Source organism: Excalfactoria chinensis, chromosome Z, assembly GCF_039878825.1.
Source record: "Excalfactoria chinensis isolate bCotChi1 chromosome Z, bCotChi1.hap2, whole genome shotgun sequence".
Classification (NCBI taxonomy): Eukaryota; Metazoa; Chordata; class Aves; order Galliformes; family Phasianidae; genus Excalfactoria; species Excalfactoria chinensis.
The window spans coordinates 37,333,325-37,358,390 of NC_092857.1; the positions used below are offsets into that span (position 1 = coordinate 37,333,325).

General features: G+C 40.2%; 2 protein-coding genes across 9 annotated transcripts; one reads left to right on the forward strand and one right to left on the reverse strand.

The window, feature by feature from the left end:
* Positions 1-869: 869 nt before the first annotated feature.
* Positions 870-4,712, reverse strand: RMI1 (RecQ mediated genome instability 1). The gene is made up of 2 exons (XM_072360548.1): positions 4,599-4,712; positions 870-3,608 (listed from the first exon to the last, which is right to left on the reverse strand). Exon 2 carries the CDS (start codon positions 3,601-3,603, stop codon positions 1,726-1,728), a length of 1,878 nt encoding a protein of 625 aa, XP_072216649.1. The 5' UTR covers positions 3,604-3,608; positions 4,599-4,712; the 3' UTR covers positions 870-1,725.
* A 10-nt stretch (positions 4,713-4,722) lies between these two features.
* On the forward strand, positions 4,723-24,848 carry HNRNPK (heterogeneous nuclear ribonucleoprotein K). Of its 8 annotated transcripts, none has more exons than XM_072360554.1 (16): positions 4,723-4,871; positions 6,953-7,032; positions 7,141-7,221; positions 7,988-8,085; positions 9,449-9,505; positions 11,001-11,044; positions 11,949-12,021; positions 12,570-12,683; positions 13,669-13,797; positions 14,214-14,518; positions 14,853-14,907; positions 18,899-18,949; positions 22,037-22,058; positions 22,136-22,218; positions 22,523-22,692; positions 23,596-24,848. In XM_072360554.1, the coding sequence occupies exons 3-16, from the start codon at positions 7,173-7,175 to the stop codon at positions 23,627-23,629; spliced, it is 1,284 nt and encodes a 427-aa protein (XP_072216655.1). In that variant the 5' UTR covers positions 4,723-4,871; positions 6,953-7,032; positions 7,141-7,172; the 3' UTR covers positions 23,630-24,848. The 8 variants fall into 8 exon arrangements, with proteins under 8 accessions (XP_072216655.1, XP_072216658.1, XP_072216651.1 ...); XM_072360557.1 differs by having other exon boundaries at positions 23,657-24,848; XM_072360550.1 differs by having other exon boundaries at positions 4,735-4,871; positions 7,141-7,220; positions 7,975-8,085.
* Positions 24,849-25,066: the final 218 nt, after the last annotated feature.

The window sequence follows — 25,066 nt, forward strand, 5'->3', positions numbered from 1 at the left end:
ACAACTCCGAGTAATGCAAAAATTTTCCATAAAACTACCCTAGAAGATTAGTCATCTGTACTACATTTTAAGGGGATTAGCTGAGATGAAGCTTGGTCAGTTCCCTATTAACAAGCACATGACAATGCTGGATCTTCAGTTGCTTCAAAAATAGATCTCTCACAACAATCTAGATTTTTGCTATTGCAATTCTAAATGATGCACAACTCTCCCATCAGACCAGAAGGTTAGAAACAGGCAACTAACAGGGCTACGGTTTGCTCAGATTCTCTTCAGAGTGGAGAGGGAAAGGGAATGTGAGGAAGCAAAGCAACACAGGAACTCTACACTGTTCTAATTAATTCCAAATTTCTAATTTCTAAATTTCTAAGCTGTTGGAAACGAAGTATAAAAAGGCCCACGCCTCACAAAGCTTTCCCTTTCTCCACCTGCAGCCAATTTATCTTATTTAGCAAATTATCTCTACTTTTCCTTAAGTCCCTTGGATTATCAAAGAAAACCTCCCAACTGGGGGCAAAGCAGGGAAACAATACCGATAGTCTCCCAGCAACTTCCAAAGTTCTAGCAGCCATGGTTTAGAAAGAGAAGAGGCTATGAAAAAGTTAAATAATGGCAATCTGAATGAAAAATCCCCTCTCCTCACTACTGACTTTACATTCTCCACAAGCACTCAACACTGCACAGACTTTCGCTATCTTCACCCTACTCCTGGAAGAATTCAGAATTCTACTGATTTCAAAGAACAAAATGAAGGTTAAAGGGGGGGAAGAAAGGAAGAACGAAATCAAGCAAAAATATTTCTCATTCTCTATGCACTCAAAAAGACTTATATTCTTCTCTAAAAGTGACAGAACAGCCCTTATCAAAGTTTATACAAAAAGTTTAATGTTTACTTTTATACACTCTAAAAGCAGAAACACAGAACAAAAATTAAGACCAGCATTAAGTATACAGGAGATTTGTAGCACAAGTATTTGACAACTCTGTGGAGAGATTAGACTAGTAAACACTGTAAGAGCTAACAAATAAGTTTGCCTGTGCTCAAAAATATTAGCAGCGATGAATATGCCAAAACATAGATTCTTTATTTGTTAAAATAATTCTTTTTCTGCTAATAAAAATATAATTTTTATATTGCCAAATATTTCAAGTACAGGTTTTTTTAACCCCATTTATGTATATGTAGGTTTTTGGGTTTTTCTACACCTGAACATTCAGAAGAAAATCTTCCACTTCTCTATACTTCATGCTCTCGCACAAACACTATGCACTCAGGTTTTCAAGCTAGCATAGTCAGATGCATTCACACCTAAATAATTCTATCTCAATTTATTCAACCACTTTCCTCCACAACTACCTTTTAAATATCAGGTAATAATTCATCCTTGAGAAAGAGTAAGATCCAGCAGGTTTGTTCTCTATTACTCATTTCTTGACAAAATCTGCTCCTACAGAATACCAGTCAAGAATACAGAAGACTTTGCTGAATTAGAATGATATCTGCATGTTTTAAATCAAGACAGAACTATTTGAAAATTTATTTCGATGCTGTCACCTGAGAAGCACATTGCTAAATTCTTTCTCACCAATCCATCCCCTCCTCTCGTTTTTCCACTACTTTCCCTGAAAGAAAAGGCATACCACTTAACTTCAAAATGTTAAACTTTCAACAGCCTCTTGGAGGAAATATTTAATGTTTCCATTAGGTCAGCAGCTTTGCACACGTTATTTGTTTAAACGTTTCTTCAGTTGTTCTAGATGTCTTGCATCAATATCCTGTAGAATTAAGACAGTGGTTTTAGACTGAAATGGATTGAACTCTATAGTCATCAAACAACAGAGATCAATCAACTGTTTCTGACATCTCTCTAAACCACCCTTAAGCTTTGGTTGCAAAGCTGGATCTTTTCTCAACATATGCATTTCAGGCACTGAAAATCCTATCAAACTTGTTAGAATATCATCAGCAAAATCTACTTCAAGGTAAGCGGAACCATCAGAAACTTTAGCTTTTATACCCCAGGACCCATTACTGCTTGTGAGGTTTCCAGTAAGAGTTACAATAAAACACTTCACTTTCACAACTGTAATAGTTTCTGGCTTTTTTGCAAGGAGAAGGGAAATATACGTGAAAGGTGGAGAATCTAAATCAAGATCACATGTATTTTCTGGTCTGCAAAGGCTGGCCTGCTGATCTGCTTCTGGATCAGTTTTTGAGAAAGATACAGGATCCCTGTACAGCTGCCTGTTGTAAGGAGCATGACGGGATTCACAGCTGCTCTCATCCAGGCCTAAATCATTCTGCCTTTCTTCATGAGGACTTTCCAGAGGCACAATTGCCGAGCTGCAGGCCTGAGATACACTGTTGCACTGTAAAAAGTTACTAGTATCAGTTCCATCTCCAGTAGATACAGTTCTTCCCAGATTCTTTTGCTCACTGATAACTTCTACAGGCTTTTCCCTCTCATATCCATCATCTTTTTCAGAAGTTTCATTTAAAGATGAACGATGGGAGCTTTGGTATGTATGTGGAACTCTCTCAGTAGTTAAATTTACGTTTCCATTCCTGGCAACTGATGGCACTTCTTCCAGCTCTCTTTGGATCTCTTCTTCCAGAAGAATGTCATCTTCCAAAGGAAAGTCATTTAAAAAGGCATCATCGTACTCCACCGGAGGTAGAGTTTGTTCATCTGAACGAGGCAAAACATTCATTGATTCCTGTTGCAAAGTATTTTCATTGTATGTAGTGAGTGAACCCGAGGCTGTATTAAAATTGTTACTTCTACTGCAGTATCCGCTTTCTAAAGATGTTTCATTGTTCAAAATAAAGTCATTATTTTCATCAAGACTGGCCAAGAGCTCTTCATCCGAAGGGCCTAGATTTTGTCCTAACTCATCCACACGACCTGGAACAATTTGTTCATGACCAGGTTGTGCAATAGAAAAGGGGTTCTCAGCTTCTCCAAGTAGTCTAGCAAGGACCCTTTCCTGAGAATACTCCTCCAGAAGAGCATCTACCTCACCACCCAGCAGTTTCACGTTTTCTGGCTTAAGCAAAAGGACCCCAAGACGATATGCAACATTACCATGCACGGTGATTTTTGTTCCAGGTGGAAGGTTGCTATGGAGGACAGGCACTGGCTGATACTCCATGCCTTGGATTTGATGTATCCCATCAGTTAGCTGCAGCATCAGCATTCGGGTAGGCTTTGCTTCCCAGGGCTTCTGGGATGCCTGAGTATTGGCTGTTACCTCTTCATTTACAGTACTTTTCCCTCTTATCTTCTGCAACTGGGAATATGCTGGTTGGCTGACATCAAGCAATGAATCAATCTGCAGGGAGTAAAAGCCAGACAGCTCTCCTTTGGGGGCATCTAAGATGCCATCCGGCAAAACTGGATATTCCAAATCTCTTAGATCAGTAAGCAGCCATTGCTCAAACACCTGCCTGTTAATTTGAGCTTGACTTAAGTTACCACCACCATTTTCTTCCTGAATCCAATTAATACATGCTTCCAGCCATGTCAAAGGAACTTTAACGTGCCATGTAGATGAAAGCCAGGTTTCCACTCTTGCTGTGACATTAGGTGTAGTCATTTTCATTCAAGCTAAAACAAAATCCAGAAAGACATATTTACACTTCTGACAACAGCTGAATTTATGACATATATTTCACTTCTATAATACTGCATTTTTGCTCTCATTTTGAAGCCCAGCTACTCTAACTGTAACAACATAGAATCATTTTCAATTAGAAACATTTCCACAGATACTAAAAATAAATACGCAATTCCAACATTTAAACGAGTAAGCTTCAGCTGGCATCAACTCAGTCTGCATCAGCAGTTTGCTCATGGAGGATCGGTATTTAGACTTCAACACCCAACTCTTTTTGGTGAGTCCTTTCCTGATGATTTAATTAGAAGTATACAACTGTTTCCCTCTTGCTGTGCATAGCAAGACCAGACCAAAACAACTTAAATTTCACGACCAGAGTTACACACAAAAAATGGTTCTCCTATTTATTTTTTGTTTTCTTCTTCTGGGTGCTCCTGTTAACACTGAATTTACTTCAGGAACTGAGCTGACATTCTCCCATGCACGAACAGAAGCAGAAGGCTCCATCCACAACGCAGACCTTCTCACTCCTGTAGCACTGGAGCTGAGAGCTTTGGGCCTGACAACAGGACAACATGAAATACCTCTGCTGCCTCCAGCCTCAGGGCGGGGTTTGACGGCACCACCCCACGGCAGTCAGCACCTGACAATCACCGGGGGCTAAAAGGCCGCGGCAGCTTCTGCTTAGCTTAGGGAGTAGCTGCGTGAATTCAGGCTGCATAACCGCGCCTGCAAGTACTTCATCCCCAAGAAAGGGTGACTAAGGAGCTACACAGTGAAACCCAGCTGCCTGGGCACCCAAGATACACGGTGCCAGGTTTTGGCCGCTTTATCCTACAGCAGTATAAACGAACACCTGCCCCAACGCTCCCTCAGGCCCCACCACAGCACCACCAACGTGCGACCGCCCGAGCCGTGCTCGAGGGCTGCCAGCAGGCGTGGAGAGACCCTAGGGCACTTCGGAAGCGCCCCGCACTTACCGCAGCCTCAGTCCCAGCTCTAGCTCGGGAGTCACCCCAAGCCCGCGCGTCGTGACAGCCAATCACAGCCCCGCTCCACGCGCCGTTTTAGGCCTCGCGAGAGCCCCGCCCCGGCGCTCCCCCCCTTCTCCCGGCGCCGGGCAGCAGGCGCCAGGCGGAGTTTTCTTCGGCGCCATTTTCTCTACGCGCGTCTGGTGCACCGTCGGTCTCCTTCACCGCTTCCCGCTGTTTCTGCTGCCCCCGCCGCTCCCGTGGCGGTTTTCCGCCCGGCAGGTAGGAGTACCAGCGGGGCGCGGCGGGTGTGGCGCGGGGCGGCGGGCACCGTCCTCCCGTGAGCGGCCGGGCCGGCCTCGCCGTGGCTCACTCGGAGGGCGGAGCGGGGTCCGCCCGCCGCGCTGACGGGCAGCGCTCTCCCCCAACGGGGCTGTGGCAGGGCCGCGCGGTGGGGGCGCGGCGGGGCCAATCGCCAGGCGGCGGCGGTCGCGGAGGTGTTCGTTGGCGGCTGCTCCCCTTTCTCTGCTGTGCGCGCGGGTGCCGGCGGCGGCTGCAGGTAACATCTGCCCCCGGCGAGGTGCGGCGGGGGGCGTAGCGTGTCCGCTGGGCTGGGGGAGGTCCGGGCCACACCGGGGGTAGCGGGGCCGCGCCGCGGCCCTCCGTGACACAGCGAGGCGAAAGGCCCGGGCAGACCGCGGGATTTAGGAGGGTCCTGCTGTGACCTCGGTGAGGCGGTGTAGAGGAGGAGGAGAACGGGGTGAGGAGGATGGGAAGGCCTGTGGAGGCCCCACGCGAGCGGCGCGGCCAAGGCTGGCGGCATTGCAGCGGCTGCTCTGGAGGGCGGGGGAGCGGCCGCCGCCTCCTCTCTGCGCCTGCCCTTGGTAACTCTGCGCCCGGGGCGAGTTGTCGGCAGTTATGGCGGCGGGGGGAGGGCGCTGGCGGCCGCACCCTGCGCCGAGGGGGCCTCTTCGGCGCGAGGCGGTGTTCCTCGTTTGCCGCCTGTCTCTTTCTAGATCCCAGCTTGCCGCCACGTCGTCCCGGGCGGTGAGGCGAGAGCCGCCGGCCGCCTTCTTTGTGTTCCCCCAGGCGGGTGGGGAGCGATCTCCGTGCGGCCGCATGGTGGAGGTTCCTCCGCCGTCGGCTCCGCCTAGCAGCGGGCAGGCGCCATTGCAGCCGCCGCCATTTCTGCTGCTTGCCGCCGCCGCCGGGAGCTGCGGCTCGGGCTGCAGGTTACGTAACGGCGGCTGCCCGGGCAGCGGGCGGCGAGGGAAGAGCGGAAAGGAACCGCGTCGGCCTTTCCCGGCGCTGTTCTCGGGGTTACGGTCGCAAATGCGGCCGCCCGTGGACGCTCTGTCCTCCTTGCGCTTATAAGAACGCCGCGTTCGTCAAATTAATGACACCGGCTTGATTTACAGAGCGGGCACTGTAGCGGAGAGCATCTTAAGTACACGTGACGGGGGAGATTTGGTGTGGGCGATCAGTACAGGAGGCCGGGGGAGATTAAGCTCTGAACCAAGATAGTATATTTCATTCCCTTCCCTGCGGTGCTGAAGTTCTGGGAATGGTGGGAAGTAGAATAATCGGCGTTCAGATGGGCTAATTGAACCTTGTAAAAATCTTTTTCCTCTCATAATAGCATTTTGGCAATTTCTGTTTGAGGCTCCCTACACAAGGCAATGGCCGGGAAGGCGCTGCTGCCGCCTGTTCCTTACAGCGCGATTGTAACAAGTTAACAACTGGCTGGGAGTGCCTCTAAAAAAGTTGTGCTCGCCTCCCTATTTTCCTTTGTGTAAACCAGCCTGTCAGACAGTTGCTGGAAGTTAAACAATAAGTTACCAGGGAGATGAGTGGATTGTGTGGTGGTGCTCTGTAGAAATTAAGTTTTGGAAGAAATTACGTTGCCAAATTACTCCTGTCTGGGCTTGCAAGTATTTCCAGATGGATTTAACAAAGGAAGGTATATTAAAATGCCTGCTAGTTAGTTGACACGAGATTTATAAAAGGTAATGTTAACAGTTACAATAAATTTACTGTTTTTTATTTGATTTGTTCAGAATTAAACGCTAGAAGCAAGGGAATCATATTTTTCTAAGTATCTGAAAATCAGTTAATAACAGTAATTACTTAAAATGATAAAATGCTTGGAAACTATGATACTTAAGACTATAATTGTTTATTGTAAGGTTACAGACTTGTTTAATATCACCTCTTATTGGTGTCTTTGGCCTTGGTATATTTTCTCATTTTATGAAGAAGAGCTTTACAGCAGAAACTTGTGTCAGACGTCTTTTTTTCTGGATGTAGTGAGAATCATAGCTGGAAGCCAGGGGAGTCTCAACTCATCTGTGCTTTTTTTGTAGGTTGTGGAAGTGATAGGCTGTTGGATTTTGGTCCCGCCCAGAATACTTAAGGTTTTTCTCGAGAAGGATATATAGCAGCGGTAAGTTCCTGAAGCAGGCATTTATCTTTGCTTTTGCTATCTTTTCAATATAATGCACAATTCACCTTTTTATGAAATAGGTATGCTAGCTCTTTTATTCTTCAACAGGTTTTTGCCTGCCAACCTAAGAAAAAAAGGTAATGGAGACTGAGCAACAGGAGGAGACCTTTACCAACACAGAGACAAATGGTAAATTTTTTAAAGAACTTTTTTTTTAAAAAATCAGTCTTTTATAATTTCATTGTTTCTAAACATCTTGTAATGCTTTAATTGTATGAAATAAGCATTTATCAGCTTTAGTTTTGCATTCTGCATTAAATCTTTCCATTTCTGAGCTCTGTCTGACTTACTTTTGAATCATGAAAGGATAATTTTTCTTTGGATGTTTTAGGGATTGCCTAAATGGCTGTGACTATGTAAAAATATCAGTAGTGTCTCTTAACAGTATTTTTGCATTGCAGGAAGTTAGGGAGGTAGTGCTGAGTTGATTCATGCCAGTTTTTCCAAACAGTGTTTGAAATGCTGCTTTCCTGTTATTTCACCATTATTTCAGTGTTGGATGAGCTACCTTTGAACTTCTTGGTTGGAAGGTTTTTCCCACTTGTACACTGTAGGAGGAAATTACTGGGCAGGTGTTGTTGTATTGTTTTAAACAGCATGTTGCTAATGTGTCACCAACCAAGTGTGTAGCATTGTCACTTAAGTCATGATTCTTAGGTTTTTAAATGGGATCTCAATAACTGATGCAGGCTGATAATTTTACATTTTTTACAAGTTTTTACAACATTTTTAACAGGTTTTTACAACCTGTTGACTTGCTATGGATGCCAAGATTGGACATCAATAACTGGGCTGATAGGAAATAATGTGTTAGAAAGGGGATAAACTTGAAATTTGTTTTGACTTAGAAAGTTAAATAAATGTTTGTATTTCCCCCCTATGGACCTTTCTACAGGCAAACGTCCTGCAGAAGATATGGAGGAAGAACAGGCCTTCAAAAGATCTCGGAATACGGATGAGATGGTTGAATTACGTATCCTGCTTCAAAGCAAAGTAAGCTATCTTTTTATTATCACTCTGTTACTGCTTGTAGTGTTGTGCAGGACAGCTTTGACAAAGTGTAAGTTGAGACATAGGTTTAAAAAGAACACTATGTAATGTAAGTAGAAATAGTTGTCAGTGTGCATGGATAGTAGTAAGACTGTTGTGATGGAATTTTTTTCAGTAATTCGTTCAAAGGGTAAGTTCTTGAGAGTCTGCCGGTTTATTTATAGAAGACACAAATTCTGAAGTAATAGAACAGTAGAAACTAACAGCTGTTTTTCTTGCGTTTGAGTGGATTGCTACTTTGGAGAAGAGGAGGGGGGAAGGGTTGTGTGACTGTATGTTAGTATTCAGAAAGGAAGCAGTTAGAGAATGGTCAGCCAGAGATTGTTAATTTTGTGTGGGAGTTGCGATGAGAACTTCTTGTGATTTTAGTGACTTTCACTGACAGATTTCCTAAATCTGTTCAAATGCACCAGCAAGAAAAAATGTGGGAATAATGCTTTAGGGATTGCAGTAGCTTCATGCACTGGTATAAATTGTTGCTGTAAACGTGCAGTGTATGAATTTCCTCTACTGCTTACCATTGTTAAGGATAATATATGTTGTCTGATGCATCTCAGTCTTTTGTGTTGGCACGGGGAAATATCTGAACTCCGTGCAGATTTCTGACCAGTAATCAAGTTTCGTGGAAATGTTTGTATGCTGTTAGCCTCAGGTATGAACTGCATGTAGTTCTTGAAATAATCTGGTGAAAAAATAAAAATAAAAATGTAGTTTTGCAATTAATTTTCTTTTAGCTCTGCTAGTTTACTTCTGATATTTCTTTAGAAACCTTTAGAAAGTTGGTAGTTGTTAATGTCGTCTTTGCTTTTTGCCAAATGTACCACTCTGAAAAGTCAGTTGACTTAATTAGATGTAAACCAAAGGAAACTCTTAAAATTATCAAGAGTCATTTGAGTGCAAGAATGAAATTTGTGAACATTACATAAAAACAACAAAAAAAAAAGGTTAAATTAGGGAAATTGCTGATGTTCATGGAATCCCCTTTTTTAAACTTGTAGTCTTAACTTTGAGGTAGCTCTAACATATGCAGAATTGTCTAGAGACATAAATTTGGAATTGAAATAATATTAGTTGTCAATTGAAATGCTCAAATGCTCCTCCCTTAGACTATATTAGAGTTGTTGGTATTTTTCCTATGGACAACTTTTATTAGTTTTTATTTGATCCAAACCTTTCCAAAGCAAACATAAGTACCCTCCCGCTCCTTCACCCCCTGCCAGCAGGGTAATATGAAAGTAGATACATGATTCTTATTCTGAAATTCAGAGTTGTTGGCAAAATGTGACTTCTGAAAACTCTTTTTTAGAATGCTGGCGCAGTGATTGGAAAAGGTGGAAAAAATATTAAGGCACTTCGTACAGACGTGAGTATATATGAGTTTGAACTAATTTAACACCAATTCTTCCAGAACACTACATCAAAATCTTGGTTGCATTCATATTTAGAAATGGGATCAATTGGACTCTAGACACCAGTAGTCTAGCTACAAGCTATTTGTAGGTTGTTAGGGTAGGAAACCTAGTAATTAAAGCCCATCTTGACTCGTGGGAGAAGAGGTTTGTATTGAAACCTCTTTCCTTTCGAATAGAATTCCACTAAATTACACACTTCAACTGAGTTAACATCCTGATAATAAATACTGATAAAGCTTAAAACCCCTAATTGTACCATTTCCCATATGTGTGAATCAATTATGGTGCTGCTGAAACCATTGCAGGTGGCTGGCATAACCCAGTGATAGAGGAGTTCTTTAACTTCCTTCCAAAAAACAAGAACAAACACACAACAAAACACAACAAAACAGAAAAATGGTCTGTCCATTCCTTCTTGCACATAAAACACAGAAGCATTAGTGTTAGGTTTACTTGATTAAAATATGGGCACAGAACAGTAGAGAAACAGGATTGTATTACTTAGAAACATTTTTCAGCAGTCATGACTTAAATACTTATTCACACTTTGTAGTGGGTTGACTCTTATGATTAGACACATGTTCAGGATTAATGTTATGTATTTATAAAACTTGGCAACGCTTCTTAAATTCTGTTTGTTTACACTCCTGTACTTAACATCAACTACAATTTCAACAATTCTTTCAAGCAAAACTCTGTTCGACACAGTATTTGGCAACGTCTCAGTACAAATCTGTTCCACCTCAGGTCATAAATACAGCAAGTAGGTTTAAGCTGAAACGGTCAGGAATCATACATACGCTCTCTTTGGCAGCTAGTGGTTTTCTCGTTTTTTATTTATTTTTTTCTCTTTTTTTCTTTTTTGATTTTTTTTTTCTTCTTTTTTTTAAAAATAATTAGTACATCACCGAAGTCCAGATAATTTAGACTGGTCTGGAAAACTAACATTCCCGATTTGCCCAAGGTCTTCGTAGTATCAGTCTTGACAGGTTTTGTGTCTGCCCTCATGAGCCAGCCTGATACTGAAACGTCGTATGTTAAAAGTTAGTTCAGTCAGATAGAGTGACTCATTTTTAAGGTCCACACTGATAAGCCGCAGTCATTGTAGCAATCCGTTATTGTGTTAGCCTTCAGAACAACGTAAGCTTGTTTCATTAATTGAGAGTAATGAGTATAGTTTGTATTAAATTAAAATTTATTGCTTTTCCCCCTTTTCCCTCTCCTTGTTTTTTTGGCCATATATCTCCGTTGCCCATGTACTGGATCGTCTTGCCCCTGCGTTGCCCACCATGACGTTGGCCCATCCGCCCCTGAACGCCCATGTGAAAACCCTGGTTGGCTATGCCCAAAAATGTGCTCGTTGCCAAACGGGTACCATACTTGACAACTTCTGATTGAATACCCATGCCCAATGCCAACATCCACGAACGCCAATGACCAATGCAGTACAATGCCAGTGTTTCAGTCCCAGACAGCAGTGGCCCCGAGCGGTATGTCCCAACAGTTTATGCCTCACTGCCTGATTAGAAAGAGAGAAATGTATTTTATTACCTGCCTTTATATAATTAAATAGTATCCCCTTATAGACGGTGTATTGTTTTTTTTTCAAGTTTTCTGTCTTATTTTCCCCATTAAGTCTTTTTGTCACTGAACTTTTACGTGAGTTGCCCACCCAAACAATCCACTAATTTTATTTCAATGGAAGGAGCACAGCTTCAAGTGTTGCATATTCGCTGCATTGTAAATCAAATTGTTTCAAAGTAGTCTCTCGCTCTGTCTTTGTGGCCCACCTTGCTCCCTCAACATTGCCTGTTCATAATTATTTCTGATGAAATGCTAACTCTGGTTCACTTTCCTTCACTTCTCATTTGTATTGTCCTTTTTTGTCTTGCATTTGTATTTGTTTTCTTGCAGAGCCCATTAGTAATCTAATTTCTAACTGGTATCATAACTTTACTCCAGATACAGTGTTCACCACTTGCATATCCCCACTTATACTACGAGAAGGTGTGCCAGTTTTACAAATGTAACAGCGAGGGAATCCTAAATTAGTGGTGGCGGGGAACATGAATATTCACTTCTGCTTTCAGTTCTGCGTCAATTTCTTGCCCACTTAATCTGAGCCCTTCCAAAAGCCCATTCTCTCTCTCTTTCTATCTCTTTCTGTCTCTCTGCAAGACCTACCTAATCTTATCATGCATATGTATTGGCTATGAACAAAGATGCATGTGTTCTGAATTCAGAAAACAGGTTTACTTTATTTGGGGAATATTGACTAAGTTCTTCAGAGCAGTAAATCTTGTTAGAATTTTACATATCATTGTGAATAAAAAATTTACTTCTGCTTCTTCTTTTCACCTTCTCTATATTGTCTGGCACTGTGGGTTCTGGCAGCATCTTGAGTATAAGTGCGGATATAGAGACAATTGGAGAAATCTTGAAGAAGATTATCCCTACTTTAGAAGAGGTGAGTTTCTTAATGTTTTTATTCTTTAGACCCACAATATTTGCTTTTGAAATGAGATAATTCTAGATGATTTGCTGCTTTTTAATACATTAAATTAGAAAATACAAACAAAAGACTTTTAAACAAGGAGTACAATTCTCAAGCTATGTGTTGGCATCTTTTTTTTTTTTTTTTGCTGGTGGCAGAAAAAGCTGTCTCTAAATTCTAAGTGAATATTTGGAGCAGCAATTCCCTTCCTCTTGCTTTCAGAGCACTTGTCTCCTCTAACTATTTTAGTTTCCAGTTTGAAGTACTTGTATTCTCATTTGTACCCTGTCTTGGTTTTGTAAGCTTGTTGCACTGTTTACTGTCTTCTGAAATTATTACAGAAAGTTATGCAATGTCATAAAAGAAGTAAGGAAGATGATCTTGGTATCAGTTTATGTTGAGGCAAGATGCTATCGCATCAAAGGAAATAAAGGGTTACAATTCCGCTCTTAATGAAGTCATGCTGTCTTTGGAGGAAAAAAAATTGTCTTATTTTCTTCTTAAACATGTATTTCTGACAGTATCAACACTACAAAGGCAGCGACTTTGACTGCGAGTTAAGACTTCTTATTCACCAGAGTTTGGCAGGAGGAATTATTGGTGTCAAGGGTGCTAAAATCAAAGAACTCAGAGAGGTAATGTTTCCTTTTCTTCCAAGACTTGGCTTTTGTTCTTGTATGTTTTGTGTTCATAAAGTGCAGGTGTAAGTATCTTGTATTGGATAGTTCCTTATTACCATGGTGCATGTGATTTCTGTATCCTGAGATTTTTATTGAAAACATCCAGAAATAAAGAGATGATTAATAATAGAGCCTAGTACTTCTCTTCAAGCTTTTAAGCAGTGTTACTGATAGAGCAGTGTTTATAAAGGACATTGCTAAATTTAAGTTCATCGCTCCTGGAAGGATCTACTGTATAGGCTAGATTCCTTGGAGTGAGTGGCCGGACATTGAGAGCGATTTAAGGTGAATCCATTTCCACACACTCTCAAGATGATAATGCAGTGCATGTTTGAATATCTATCTAAAACTTGAAGACCATTACTTTCCTTCCCTGAAGGAATGAAGGTTTTGTTCAAAACAACTAATGGTCTCTGTGAACTTAAAAGACCTTTTTCGTCTGTCCTTTCTTGGTATTGTGTGAGAGGCAGTTTCAGATCAGTTCAGGTATAAGCTGATAACTCTGTGTATGTTGAGAAGGCAAGGTGGCTAGGCAGGTAATCTTAGCAACATTGCTGTATTACAATACAGTAATATCCAAAGCACGTTTTCCTGACAAGTGAAAGTTAATAAGACCCATAGCTTGTAAAGGATGTGTGATTTTTATGTTAGTATTTAGTTCAATGATGGTATATATTGATGAAATGAACTTTTTTCTTCTTAATACGAAAATAATAATTACAGGTCTTTAAAATATACATTCCTAAAATTAAATTTATTGTGAGAACTCAAAAGTAAGAAAATACGTAAAATAACTAGAAATTCAATTGCCTTTTGAGTTGATTATTTAAAAGCATTTTAGTGGGCATTATACCCAATTTATTTTCATTGAGTTTATATAAAGTTGTTTGAAATAATGATATTTCAGAATCTTGTTTGTTTTGTTTTGTTTTTTCAATAGAACACTCAGACCACCATTAAGCTCTTCCAAGAGTGTTGTCCTCATTCAACTGACAGAGTGGTGCTTATTGGTGGAAAGCCTGATAGAGTTGTTGAATGTATCAAGATTATTTTGGATCTTATCTCTGAGGTAATGTTTATTACATTTGATTTTATTCTTCTTTTGACGTTCCTGAGCAATAGGAATCTCTTGGTTGGAACATTACATCTTTCAGTTTCTGTTTTGAGTTCAGTACCTCGTACTTTTCTGATAGCAGAGTGCTGGAATCTGAGGTTTTCCAGAGTCAGGATGCAATTAAGCATTTTTTGTACTAGTGGGACATTATTTGTGTGTCACTTAACATTAATGCAAAAATTGAAAAAGCAAGGCAATTGATAATAGCAGTTCCTCTATCATCATTACGTTTACAGGAAACTCGTCACCTCTTCCTTTCTTACAAGCATTGTGAAATCAAAAATAAGGTCTACATAAATTCACTTCTGAACATGTAATATATTTAAATATGCTAATCATAATGGTGTTAACTTCTTGTTTGTTTATTTTAGTCTCCAATAAAAGGACGGGCACAGCCTTATGATCCCAACTTCTATGATGAAACATATGACTACGGTGGCTTCACTATGTTTGATGATAGAAGGGGACGTCCAGTGGGCTTTCCTATGCGTGGGAGAGGAGGTTTTGATCGAATGCCTCCTGGCCGTGGTGGGCGACCTATGCCTCCATCAAGAAGAGATTATGATGATATGAGCCCTCGTAGAGGACCTCCACCACCTCCACCAGGTCGTGGTGGCAGAGGTGGCAGCAGAGCTCGTAATCTTCCTCTTCCTCCTCCACCACCTCCTCGTGGCGGGTGAGTTGTTGCATAAATACATTGTATAAAACTCTAGTTGTGTTGAATTGTGTTCAGGTTTCCAGTGTTTGCTTCACACTTCGGTTCTGGTAGTGATTACAGAAGCTTGTGTATATATTCCTCTGAAGTACTTTGAAATGTACTGGAATTTATTTTTTGTACTGTAGCATGCAGCCTGCTAGAACTGTGGCCATTGTAGGGTTCTTTATGTCATTCACTATGTGGCTAAAGTAGTTACAATTCAAGGTGCATGAAAATCATGAATATGAAAATTTGGATGAGAATGTAGGAAAACAGTTTATGATGTGATTTGTGTGATGGTTCTTCCTTTCAGAGATCTGATGTCTTACGACAGAAGAGGCAGACCGGGAGACCGTTACGATGGAATGGTAGGAGTTCATAATTCACATTGTTGCATTTTTATAAGCTCAGTTCAGCACTTAACTGAAGGTGCAGTTGCTAACATACCTTGTAGTGTTTTCTCTGTAAAAGCAGTCCCTCCTCAAAAGGAATATTGAGGAGATGTAGCACAATAAACTTAACCTCCCCTGCTGCCCCCCTCTGCCATCAGTATCGCAGCAAGTTCTACTGTGCTTTATCCTGTAAGTTTTTATACAGTGACACTCTTTTAGATTTTCTTTTTAGAGAAAATTTGAGAAACAGGAGATGCTAGGCTTTTCAAGTGAAGAAAACATGTTATTCATGGAAGCAGTCTTAACATGCATGCTAAAAGAGACAACTAACATCAATAGTATTTTATATTTTGTTTACTAAACTTTGTTATACTAAATTGAAAACATTTAACCATATTAGTGCTAGTATCTGCTTGGGGTGGGAGGGAAGGAGAAAGAAGGTGAAATCACAGTTTATGGAAACTTTAAAAACTACCCTGACATGCAACTTCTCCAGCAATCACCTGTAGTTCTAATAGATTGCTGTACTTGTATCAGGAAGAAAAATCATAGCTATCTGTGGTAACATTTTTTTTTTTAATTTAGCTTTGTTGGGTACCTTTCTTAAAATGACAGGCGAGATGAGACTTTTTTTTTTTTTCAAGTTTTTAAAAAATAGTCCTTAATGAATAAAAAAGAAATAAAGAGGAAGTATCAATAACTGGGTTTTACACATCTCTTTCTTCTGGGAGTAAGAGTTACTGGAAGTACATGTCATAAAGCACTTCATGAAGCTGACCACAAATACATATAAACATGGCAGCTTGCCCTTTCTCTGGTATCCGGTTTAGTGCAGTCTTGCTTAGCTTTATTCCCAAGTGGAAATGTCTTCTAGCTTTGTTTCCTTACAGCTAGAATAGAAAAACTGTATGGATTCCTGTTTGGTCTGTTAATCTGAAAATTGTCCTTTACTTTTTTGACTGGAGTGTCCATGAGAAAGTGGAATTCCATCTATTTATTCCATCTATCCATTGATTTTCATAGTCCAAAAACACTGCCTTGTGTTTTGTGTAGATCAAACAAAAAAGCAACAGTAGATGCTCTTCTCAGGCAGACATCTCCAAAATCTCAGAGATATTAAATGTAAAGAGACTTATTTTGCTAGTTCTGATTTCTAGTAAAAGAGCAAATTTGCAGTGGTTAAGAGACCATTAAGGCGAAATGTTGAACCACGTACTTTTGGGATGCAGAGAGAGAAGACATTGACAACCTTGCAAATTCTGAGGTGAAAATAAATTTCATTTTAAAAGAATGTTCATTTTCCTTGCTTATGGTAGCCTGTCTTACAGTTGTAATTGTGCGCTGCTTTCACAAGGGTTCATTTGATATACTGTCTCTGAAGTTTTTTTTCTGAAGGACAGAAAAAAAATTCTCTTAAATAACTAAACATTTCAGTCTGTAAGTACTCCAGAGCAAAGGCTCGCTGGACCATGAAAACTATTCTGACAACTGAGGAAAAAAAATGCATATCTTCTTTCTTTTTTAACACCGTCATGGTTTTATGGTGTTGCTGTCAATATATTCTACATCATAACATCATGTGCAGTATGGATCATTGGAAGGTTCGTGCTCCAGTTCCATGGAATGGCGGAGCTCTCGGAGGAGAACTACATATCCTAGATGGTCCAGTGGTTAGGATTCGGCGCTCTCACCCCTGTGGTCTGGGTTCGATTCCCGGTCAGGAAATGTCATGGTCAGGGAACCATCCTCTGCAAAGTCCTCTGGAATATGTAGTTTTTTAAAAACTGTCACGGGTTAACTAGATTTACCTGTGCCCATGACAGGGGCAGCCGCCCCGTAGGGCCCCCAGCCCAGAAAGGAAGGGAAAAGGGGAATGGAAAAAAGAACAGCGGCAGCAATCTAAGGAGGAAAACTTATTTTACTAAATATGATATCGGAATACAAGATAACACAATATAATACAATATGATTGGGGATAATAAATTGAACAAAACAGAGATGAGAGAGTCCCTGAAAAACGAGAGGCCTACTGTGAACTCTAGGCGACATGGCTGGAATGCTTCCTGCTCTCTTGAGAGTCCAAGACAGAGAGAACTCCAGCCTGGGAGCAAGATTATATATGTCTTCCTCCCATAATTTATCTTTGGCCGCAACATCCTCTGGGATATGTAGTTCATACACTACACATGCAAATACATACATGGATACATAGAATTACTGACTGCACTCCCCCAGCATCAAATTCCCATTCCTATGGGGGTTGGAGCTTCATGATCCTTGAGGTCCCTTCCAACCCAGGTCATTCTGTGATTCTGTGTGACTCTATGGCCCTTTCAAATACATAAATGCACACAAAAACCTATCAGCAGTGGTTGTGGATGAGCCCCAGTAGGCACAGAAGCACCACACAGCCACTTGCTCATTCCTGTTCTGCTGTGGATAGGTGAAGCATTGGGGGGGTGAAACTGTGAACTTGTTGATCAAGATGAAGACAGTTCAGTAGGCAAGGCAAAAACTGCACACAACAAAAGCAAAATTTTAAATAAATAATAAGATAAAAAATAAATATACAAAATGAAATTAAAAATACAGAATTATCAGGTTGTTCTTATTACATACCTAAAGCATAAACATAAAGCAGGGTATCATAAAAGCTACCGTGAAGAAACTTAGCTCCATCTCAGCTCAAACTGGTAGAAAAATGTATACGCATAAAAAGCTACTTTAGCCTAACTGATAATTTATACTATAGTAAACATTATAAATTGAGGTTTGTAGAGAATTAAAATGAAATGCATTTCTTAAATAGGCTGCATCTTCAGAAACTTTCATGGAGTGCATCTCCATTGTTGAGGTAATATGCTCCTTCAGATGATTCCTAGTTCTTTTGTTTTTAACTGTGGAATGTGAGTATACATATATTCCTGTATAAACACTGCAGTAAAAGTTCATACACTTCCGAATGCAAATACTACTCATGTTTAAGGTGTTTGACACAAACCATGTGAAAAAAGGTAAAGGAAGAATATTTGACATCTTGTTTATTTACCTAAGAAGGGAAAAAATGAAAATTTCTAGGATGAGTGAAAATTAGAATAACAAGTTCTGACATTGATGAGGCCCACACGCATCTTCTGTAATAAGCAATAAAAATTAATGCAATGTAACTCATACTGCACTTACACTGCCTTACCCAGACAGTGTTTCATCAGATTTCCATTCTAGTACCAATAGTTATTAGCACCAGTAAGTCTGTAGACCAGAGGATTTGGTTATGTGTCTTAAGATACCTTGCAGCTAGGGTTTTAGAAGCTGTTTTTAAATTGTGCAGGTGAACTTTCTGTCTGTATGCTGTTTATGTTCCATGTTACACGTCATTTTTAACCCTGCAAAGGTCCATGCCTTGGTAGTATTTTGGAAACTATATTTGTACAATTAATGTTTTTCAGCGCTTGCTATAGAATTCTTAAAGTACTATATACTGTGTGTTGTAAAAACATAATTAAATTTCTAGTGGAGATAGGACACAGTATATTACAAACAAACTGGTTATGTTAGGTAAACAGAAATTAATTAGTAGAACATGAGAAGCAGTGTCCTTGATCTCCTTCTGGCACCAAGGTGATCTCTGATAGTTTAGCTTTAATAAACATTTTTAAAAACATACAGGATAAGAGGAAAAGTCTCTTTATGTTTTGCTGTTGTCTGTCTACTTATGTAGAAAATACACTGCACTGTAGTAGAAGTGAGTGTGACCAGTTAGGGGTCTCTTAAGTTGAAAGTAAAAGGTAGTAAGTCTTGTAATTTGTCTAAGCCTTGTACTTTTTCATCTCTGTTGTACTACAGGTAGTTCAGAAAAGTGTTTCGTGGTACCAGCTTATATTGGGTTTGGTTGCAACTAACCTTTAAGGCTCTAAGACATGGCCTTACACCTGTTCTTTTCTTCCTCTTATGTTTTGTCTGGAAGATGATGCAGTGTCATGTAGATGCCTGTGATGACATGCAGCCACCAGAGCTGGTGAGTGTCCCTGGTCTTTTATTCCAAGAACTTCCGTTGAATTGGTTAAGTGATAAAGGTTTTTCTTGAGCTTGAATATAGCCAGTGGCAGCTTTCATAGAAGATGGTAAATCTTCTGACTTGGAACTTTCTGGCAACTTGTCCTAACAGTATGTCATGTACTTGTTCTGTTAATAGAAATATGAAAGTATGTAGCAATACAGCCAGAAGAGAGGAATGTTTTTTTTTTTGTTCCGTTGTATCTTTTATAACCTGTTTCAGTGTTTTAAACAGTAATGTTTAATCCATAACTGATGCGTTATGATTGTAAATATTTAGGATATGTAGTTTGTATTGATTCCGTTATGTTGCTTTCTCCTGTAGCAAATAGGAAATACTAAAAGTTGCCTCTTATTGTTTGTGTATTTGAGAATATTCAGTTTGAACAACAGGTTTTAGGAAGGGAATTTCTGACAGGGTTCTTCAGGCTGTCTAGGAATTGTCAAAAACGATGGCAGACATTAAACATCAGTTGTTTCCTCACACAAACACTGCAGCTGTATTACTTAACTGCTGTCAAATTCATTTGCTGTCCTGTAGTCTTGGGAGGAATAGCAGAAATGCTAAAGGATTTTTCTTCGTAACAGTTTTGTCTAAAAAAGGGCTTCTGTAGAGCAGCAGAGATGTGTTTGTAAATCTGCAGCATGATACTCTGATTGCTCTCTGAATTAAGTCTTAAGCAGTGCCCTTTCTTCTCTTACATATTGTACTCTTACGACAAGCTCTATTATGCTGTATTATAATTGTGCTGCTAAGCAGTGGGATTACACTATATTGATTACTCTAAAACAGTTAAAGAAGAGGTGAGAGAAGTAGGACTGTTTGAACTGGAGAAGGCTTGAGAGGGATTTCATCAATGTATGTAAATACTTAAAGGAAAGTTGCATAGGGGATGAAGCTAGGCACTTTGTAGGGGTACCCAGAGCCATTACAAGAGACAGTGGACAAAAACTGGAACACAAGAGGTTCACTTTGAACACTAGGCAGCACTTCTTTACTGTGCTGGTGACAAAGCATTGGCAAAGGTTGCCCAGAGAAAATGTGGAGTCTCCTTGGAGATCTTCAGAAGTTACTTGGATGTGTTCCTGGGTAGCCTACTGTGGGTATTCGTTCTTGGGCAAGGGTTGGAGCTGATGGACCCAGAGGTCCCTGCCAACCTCAGCCATTCTGTGATAAGCTGAAGAATTTGCTGCAAATCACTTCAGTGTTACTGTTCCAAAAAAGTAGAAGATAAATAGCTTTTTGAGAAATTTGTTGCATTACAACTTTCTCAGTCTGGTAGTTGCGATGGGTTGACCTTAGCTGGCTGCTAGGCTTTGACTCAACTGTGCTCTCACTTTCTTTTCTCAACAAGACAAAGACAGAAAGTAAGATTAAAAAGCTCATGGGATTAGATAATGGAGACAGACTGTCAAGTGCTGTCACTCAGTTTGGGGAAAATTCATGTTGCTTTTTCCCTTGAAACTGTAAGAAGGGTGAGGCAGAAACGCTAAACTAAAAATACCTTCCCCTCTGAAATCATCTTTTCAGGCTTAACTTCAGTCCTTCAGTCCTGACTCTTTCACCTCGTTCCCAGCCCGAGCAGTTCGGTGGGGGAGGATGGGCTTTGGTTGTTAGTAGTTCTTAACGGGTCCTCTCTGCCACTCCTTCTCACTTTCCCTTGCCCCATAATATGGGCCCTCAACTGGTTTACCATCTTTCCCGAACTGTACCAGAGCAGGTCCTTTGCAAAGGCTGCAGTTCATTGTGAGCTTCTTTGGAATGTAACCGCTCAATGCGGTACCAGTCCTTTGAGAACAGACTGCTCCAGTATGGGTCCTCCACTGGACACATGTTCCTACCAGAAAAACATGGTTCTATCTAAACTCCTGACATGGGCAATAGTTCTGTCAGGGGGACCACCTGTGCAGGCTCTCTGTGGGTATTGGCTCTCACATGATCCTCTGTAGACTGTAGTGAAGCAAAGGATGATCTCATTCAGAGACTGCAGAGGAATGTGCTCTGGTGGTCTAGGACACTTCCTGCCCACACCACCGCACTGCAGTCCTTCTGTCCTTGGTATCTGAAGTATTCTCTCTCTCACATCTTTCCTTCCTTACTCGTCCCTCTTGCAACTGATACATGGCACTTATTTATTTACCTATTTCCCTTTCTTAAATATGGTCTCAAAGAAGTGCCACAGAATATGCTGGTTGGTTCAGCTTTCTCCAGCAGTGGGTCTGTTTTGAAGCCAGCTGGAACTGGCTGTATCTGGGCACAGAAGCAGCTTTGGTTTCTTCTCACAGAGGCCATTCCAGCAGCAGAATGCTGGAAACTGAACTCTAGAGAACTGCTTTTATAGGAAAAGAATAAAATAAGGGTTTGTGCATTTAGATTGCTCTAAATGAAATTAAACACTTGGATACCAAGTACCAGTCTGAATCCTAAAAATATGCCAGGAGTGCTCATTACAGTGATTTGGATTTGATGCATGGTGTTATAGCAGAACAGAAGTAATTTGTGTCATGACTATCTGTTTTAAAAGAAAAGACTACGGCATAATTGAGAGACAAGTTACAGAGCAGTATTTAGAGTTTTAAGATATATAGATGAACGAAGTAGGAGGTCTGACAGTGGTAAATGTTTGGTCACCAAAATGAAGCTTTTGTCTCTCCTGAGCTATATTGATAATACTAATGAAGCTGTTCTGAAATCTCTTGATTTGAAAGTTAGGTAGGCATCGAGCTGTCTACCAGCAGCTGAATTAGAAAAGATTGCTTGGTGAACTGCTATGTCTGGATTGTTAATGTTTTTTTCTGTCTTGCGTCCTTGAGGTTTTGACAGGGCAGGACAAGAGGTTAATGAGATTTGCACCCCTTTTGTTTCATCTTGCCATCAGATGGGAAAGATGGCTGTTATACTTGTGCACTTCTACATTGCTAGTAATGTGGGGGGTGGGTTGAGATTTCTGCATAAAATGGGCTCAGAGTTAGGAGTATGTTACTTAAAATGTAAGCATGTTAATGGAGCATGGCTATTCACTAGTGCTTTTTTCTCTTTTTGTTGCAGTTTGAGGGCGGCTCTGGATATGGTAAGTTTTTATACAGAACCTTGATACGTAACTAATTATGAAGTTATCAAAGGGCTTGGTACATACATTTAAATCAGACTATTCTTATGCAGGGGGTCGTGGTTCATATGGGGATCTTGGAGGACCTATCATCACAACACAAGTAACAATTCCCAAAGATGTAAGTAAAGTGGTTTTTCTTTTAACTTGTTTCTGTAAGATAAAGTCACAGAGACTCTCAGAGCAACTTTAATAGTTAATATTGAATAATAGAAATGGCCCACGTAACTTCTTTTTAAAACGATGAGGCAGTTCTCCCAGTTTTATCCCACCTGAATGTATGTAGTTGGTATTGCAGTTTTAAGACTGTAAAGGAGGAAGCTGCCTTAGCAGCTCTTAAAATTAAATTAAAATCCACTGCGATTTTTCTAATAGTTGTTATGTAAATATATATCAGTAAATGAGTGCTTTGCTTTCTCCCTTAGCTGGCAGGATCTATTATTGGAAAGGGAGGTCAGAGAATCAAACAAATAAGGCATGAGTCTGGAGCTTCAATCAAAATTGATGAACCACTAGAAGGCTCAGAAGATCGGATTATAACCATTACGGGAACACAGGACCAGATACAAAATGCACAATATTTACTGCAGAACAGGCAAGTTGAAGCTTAATGTTGTTCTCACTGTTAGTTTTAAACTGGTTTTTTTTTTGTTTTGTTTTGTTTTTGTTTTTTTGTTGTTGTTTTTTTCTGGTAAATTCTAAATTTCTTCTCTGTAATAGAGGTTTTTGGAAGGCAGGTTTTAAGTAACTATTTGAACCTAACTGCTCCAGTGGTAGTTTTGCCTTGATTCTCCTCTGTTTTCCATTCTAACTAAAATGAAGACACCCTCTAAACTAATTTGCTGGAAGACACCTTAACCAAGCAGTCCTCTCATTTCTCTGGTGAAAACTGCTGCCCAAAAAAATTAAACAATAATAATAGAATAAAAAGAAATAAAAACCAAACTACATGTAATAAATTACATAGAGCCTGTAGAAAAAATGTAGAAGATTACAGTGGATGTTGGTCTAGTTCTGTGTGGAAGACTAGTGATTTTGTTGTTTTTAGATAATTAAATTGACAACAAATCACAGTCTGCCATATGGCACAGATCATGCCTCTACAGGACAAGTTGAAATCAGGACAATTTGGTGCTGTTAAGCAGCATTTCACACCTCGCTAGCGTTACTTTGTCATTTCTGCCAAATACAAATAACAGCTTAAGATATAATTTGTTAAGTTTCGCTTTATTAACATGTTAGCTGTCGTAGTAGATTTTAATGTTTAACTTAAGTGTTGGGCTTCAGATCACTAACACCTAAGTATGCCTGAAATATTTCTACATGTGAATATATATATATGTATATATATAATTACTAGCAGTTAATCTGTTGTAACTATTTTTTAATGTGTTACAAGTTTTGAAGTGTAATCTGTTGTAAGAATGTCATTGTAAATGTTGATGCGAGATGTATGGTCAATCATTCTAATACCTGCTTTTTTCTTTTTCTTTTATAGTGTGAAGCAGTATGCAGATGTTGAAGGATTCTAATGCAAGATTATTTTTTCTTTTTTATAGTGTGAAGCAGTATTCTGGAAAGTTTTTCTAAGACTAGTGAAGAACTGAAGGAGTCCTGCAACCTTTTTTTTTTTATCTGCTTCTGTTTAAAAAGCCAACATTCCTCTGCTTCATAGGTGTTCTGCATTTGAGGTGTAGTGGAATCTTTGCTGTCCACCAGATGTAATGTTTTAGTTCCTTACAAATATTCTGGGGGAGGGAAAGGGCGCGCGAGACTAACATGGAAGTTTTGAAACAGCAGAGAGAGTGAATATCATTTTTGTTCACTGTTGGTGGTAAACTGTAATGTTTCTTTGTAACTGTTGTGAACACCCTGCTTTTATGTACACTGTACCTTTTGAAAGGGGATAATACTGGTAGTCCACGTGTCCTTGGCATCCTTTGCGAGCAGTGTGCAGAATGTAATGCTCTTTTGTAAGAAACATACTTGATTTTTCAATAAATCTAGTGAACCTATTCTTGGTGGTCATCTCTCTTTAGATATAAATAAGGTGATGTCTAAAATCAGTACACCCTTTTTTTTCTTTCCCCCACCCCCAAGGAGAAAATGCATAAGTGAAACTTGCTGTTAAGCTTGCTTTTGTGCTCCTTTGATATAGACGGAGCTATGCGGGATTTTCTTAACGATGAAACTGTGTGAAAGCAATGGCTCAGCTTTGCTGTTTGGGGAGAAAATGCAAAAATGTTCCTGTGAACTTGGTGTAAAATGACTTTCTGCAAGTGTTGGGCCCTCTCCGCAGTACCTCTATATATGGGTGACAGTATATAAATAAAATATTTTAAAACTCTGTGATGTCACTGAGTAAAGCAGTGGTAAAGCACACTGGTTCTAGACAGCTCGCTTGATGCAAATAACACTTAGAAAAGGCAGATGGTTATAGCTGTTCTCAGAGCTTGCATATGTATGAGGTAGGCTTTCTTATGAATTGGCAAACCGACAGCATATAACTCTGTAACTTGTTTTCCCTGTATACAAAACTTAACCTTGTTTGGTTTCCCTGCTGTATGTTTTATGCCATAGGAAATATGTGAGAAATAAAGAAGGAAAAAAAAAAAAAAGAAAAAAGAAAAAAGCTTCCTGAATATATCATGTGTAATATCTTTGCATTTGTATTTATAGTTTATGAGTCTAAATTTCACTTCCTAAATAAAAAGCAAAAATAAATTAAAAACTGCAAACCGATTCGCACGCACCTACGAGTGGATTCTTTGTTTCCGGCTAGCTGCAGGCAGGACGCTTTACTTTCCTAGCTTTCTTTTCCTATCGGGATGGGTGATCTCTAGCTCGGTAGGATGGGAGGGTTCGTGGTCCCGGCCTCGGAGCTGATCCTTTCAAGACAGAGACAGTTACCGAGATGGCCAGGGAACCGAGGCCGGCTTTCGGACAACGCAGAGCGAGGGAAGCGGGAC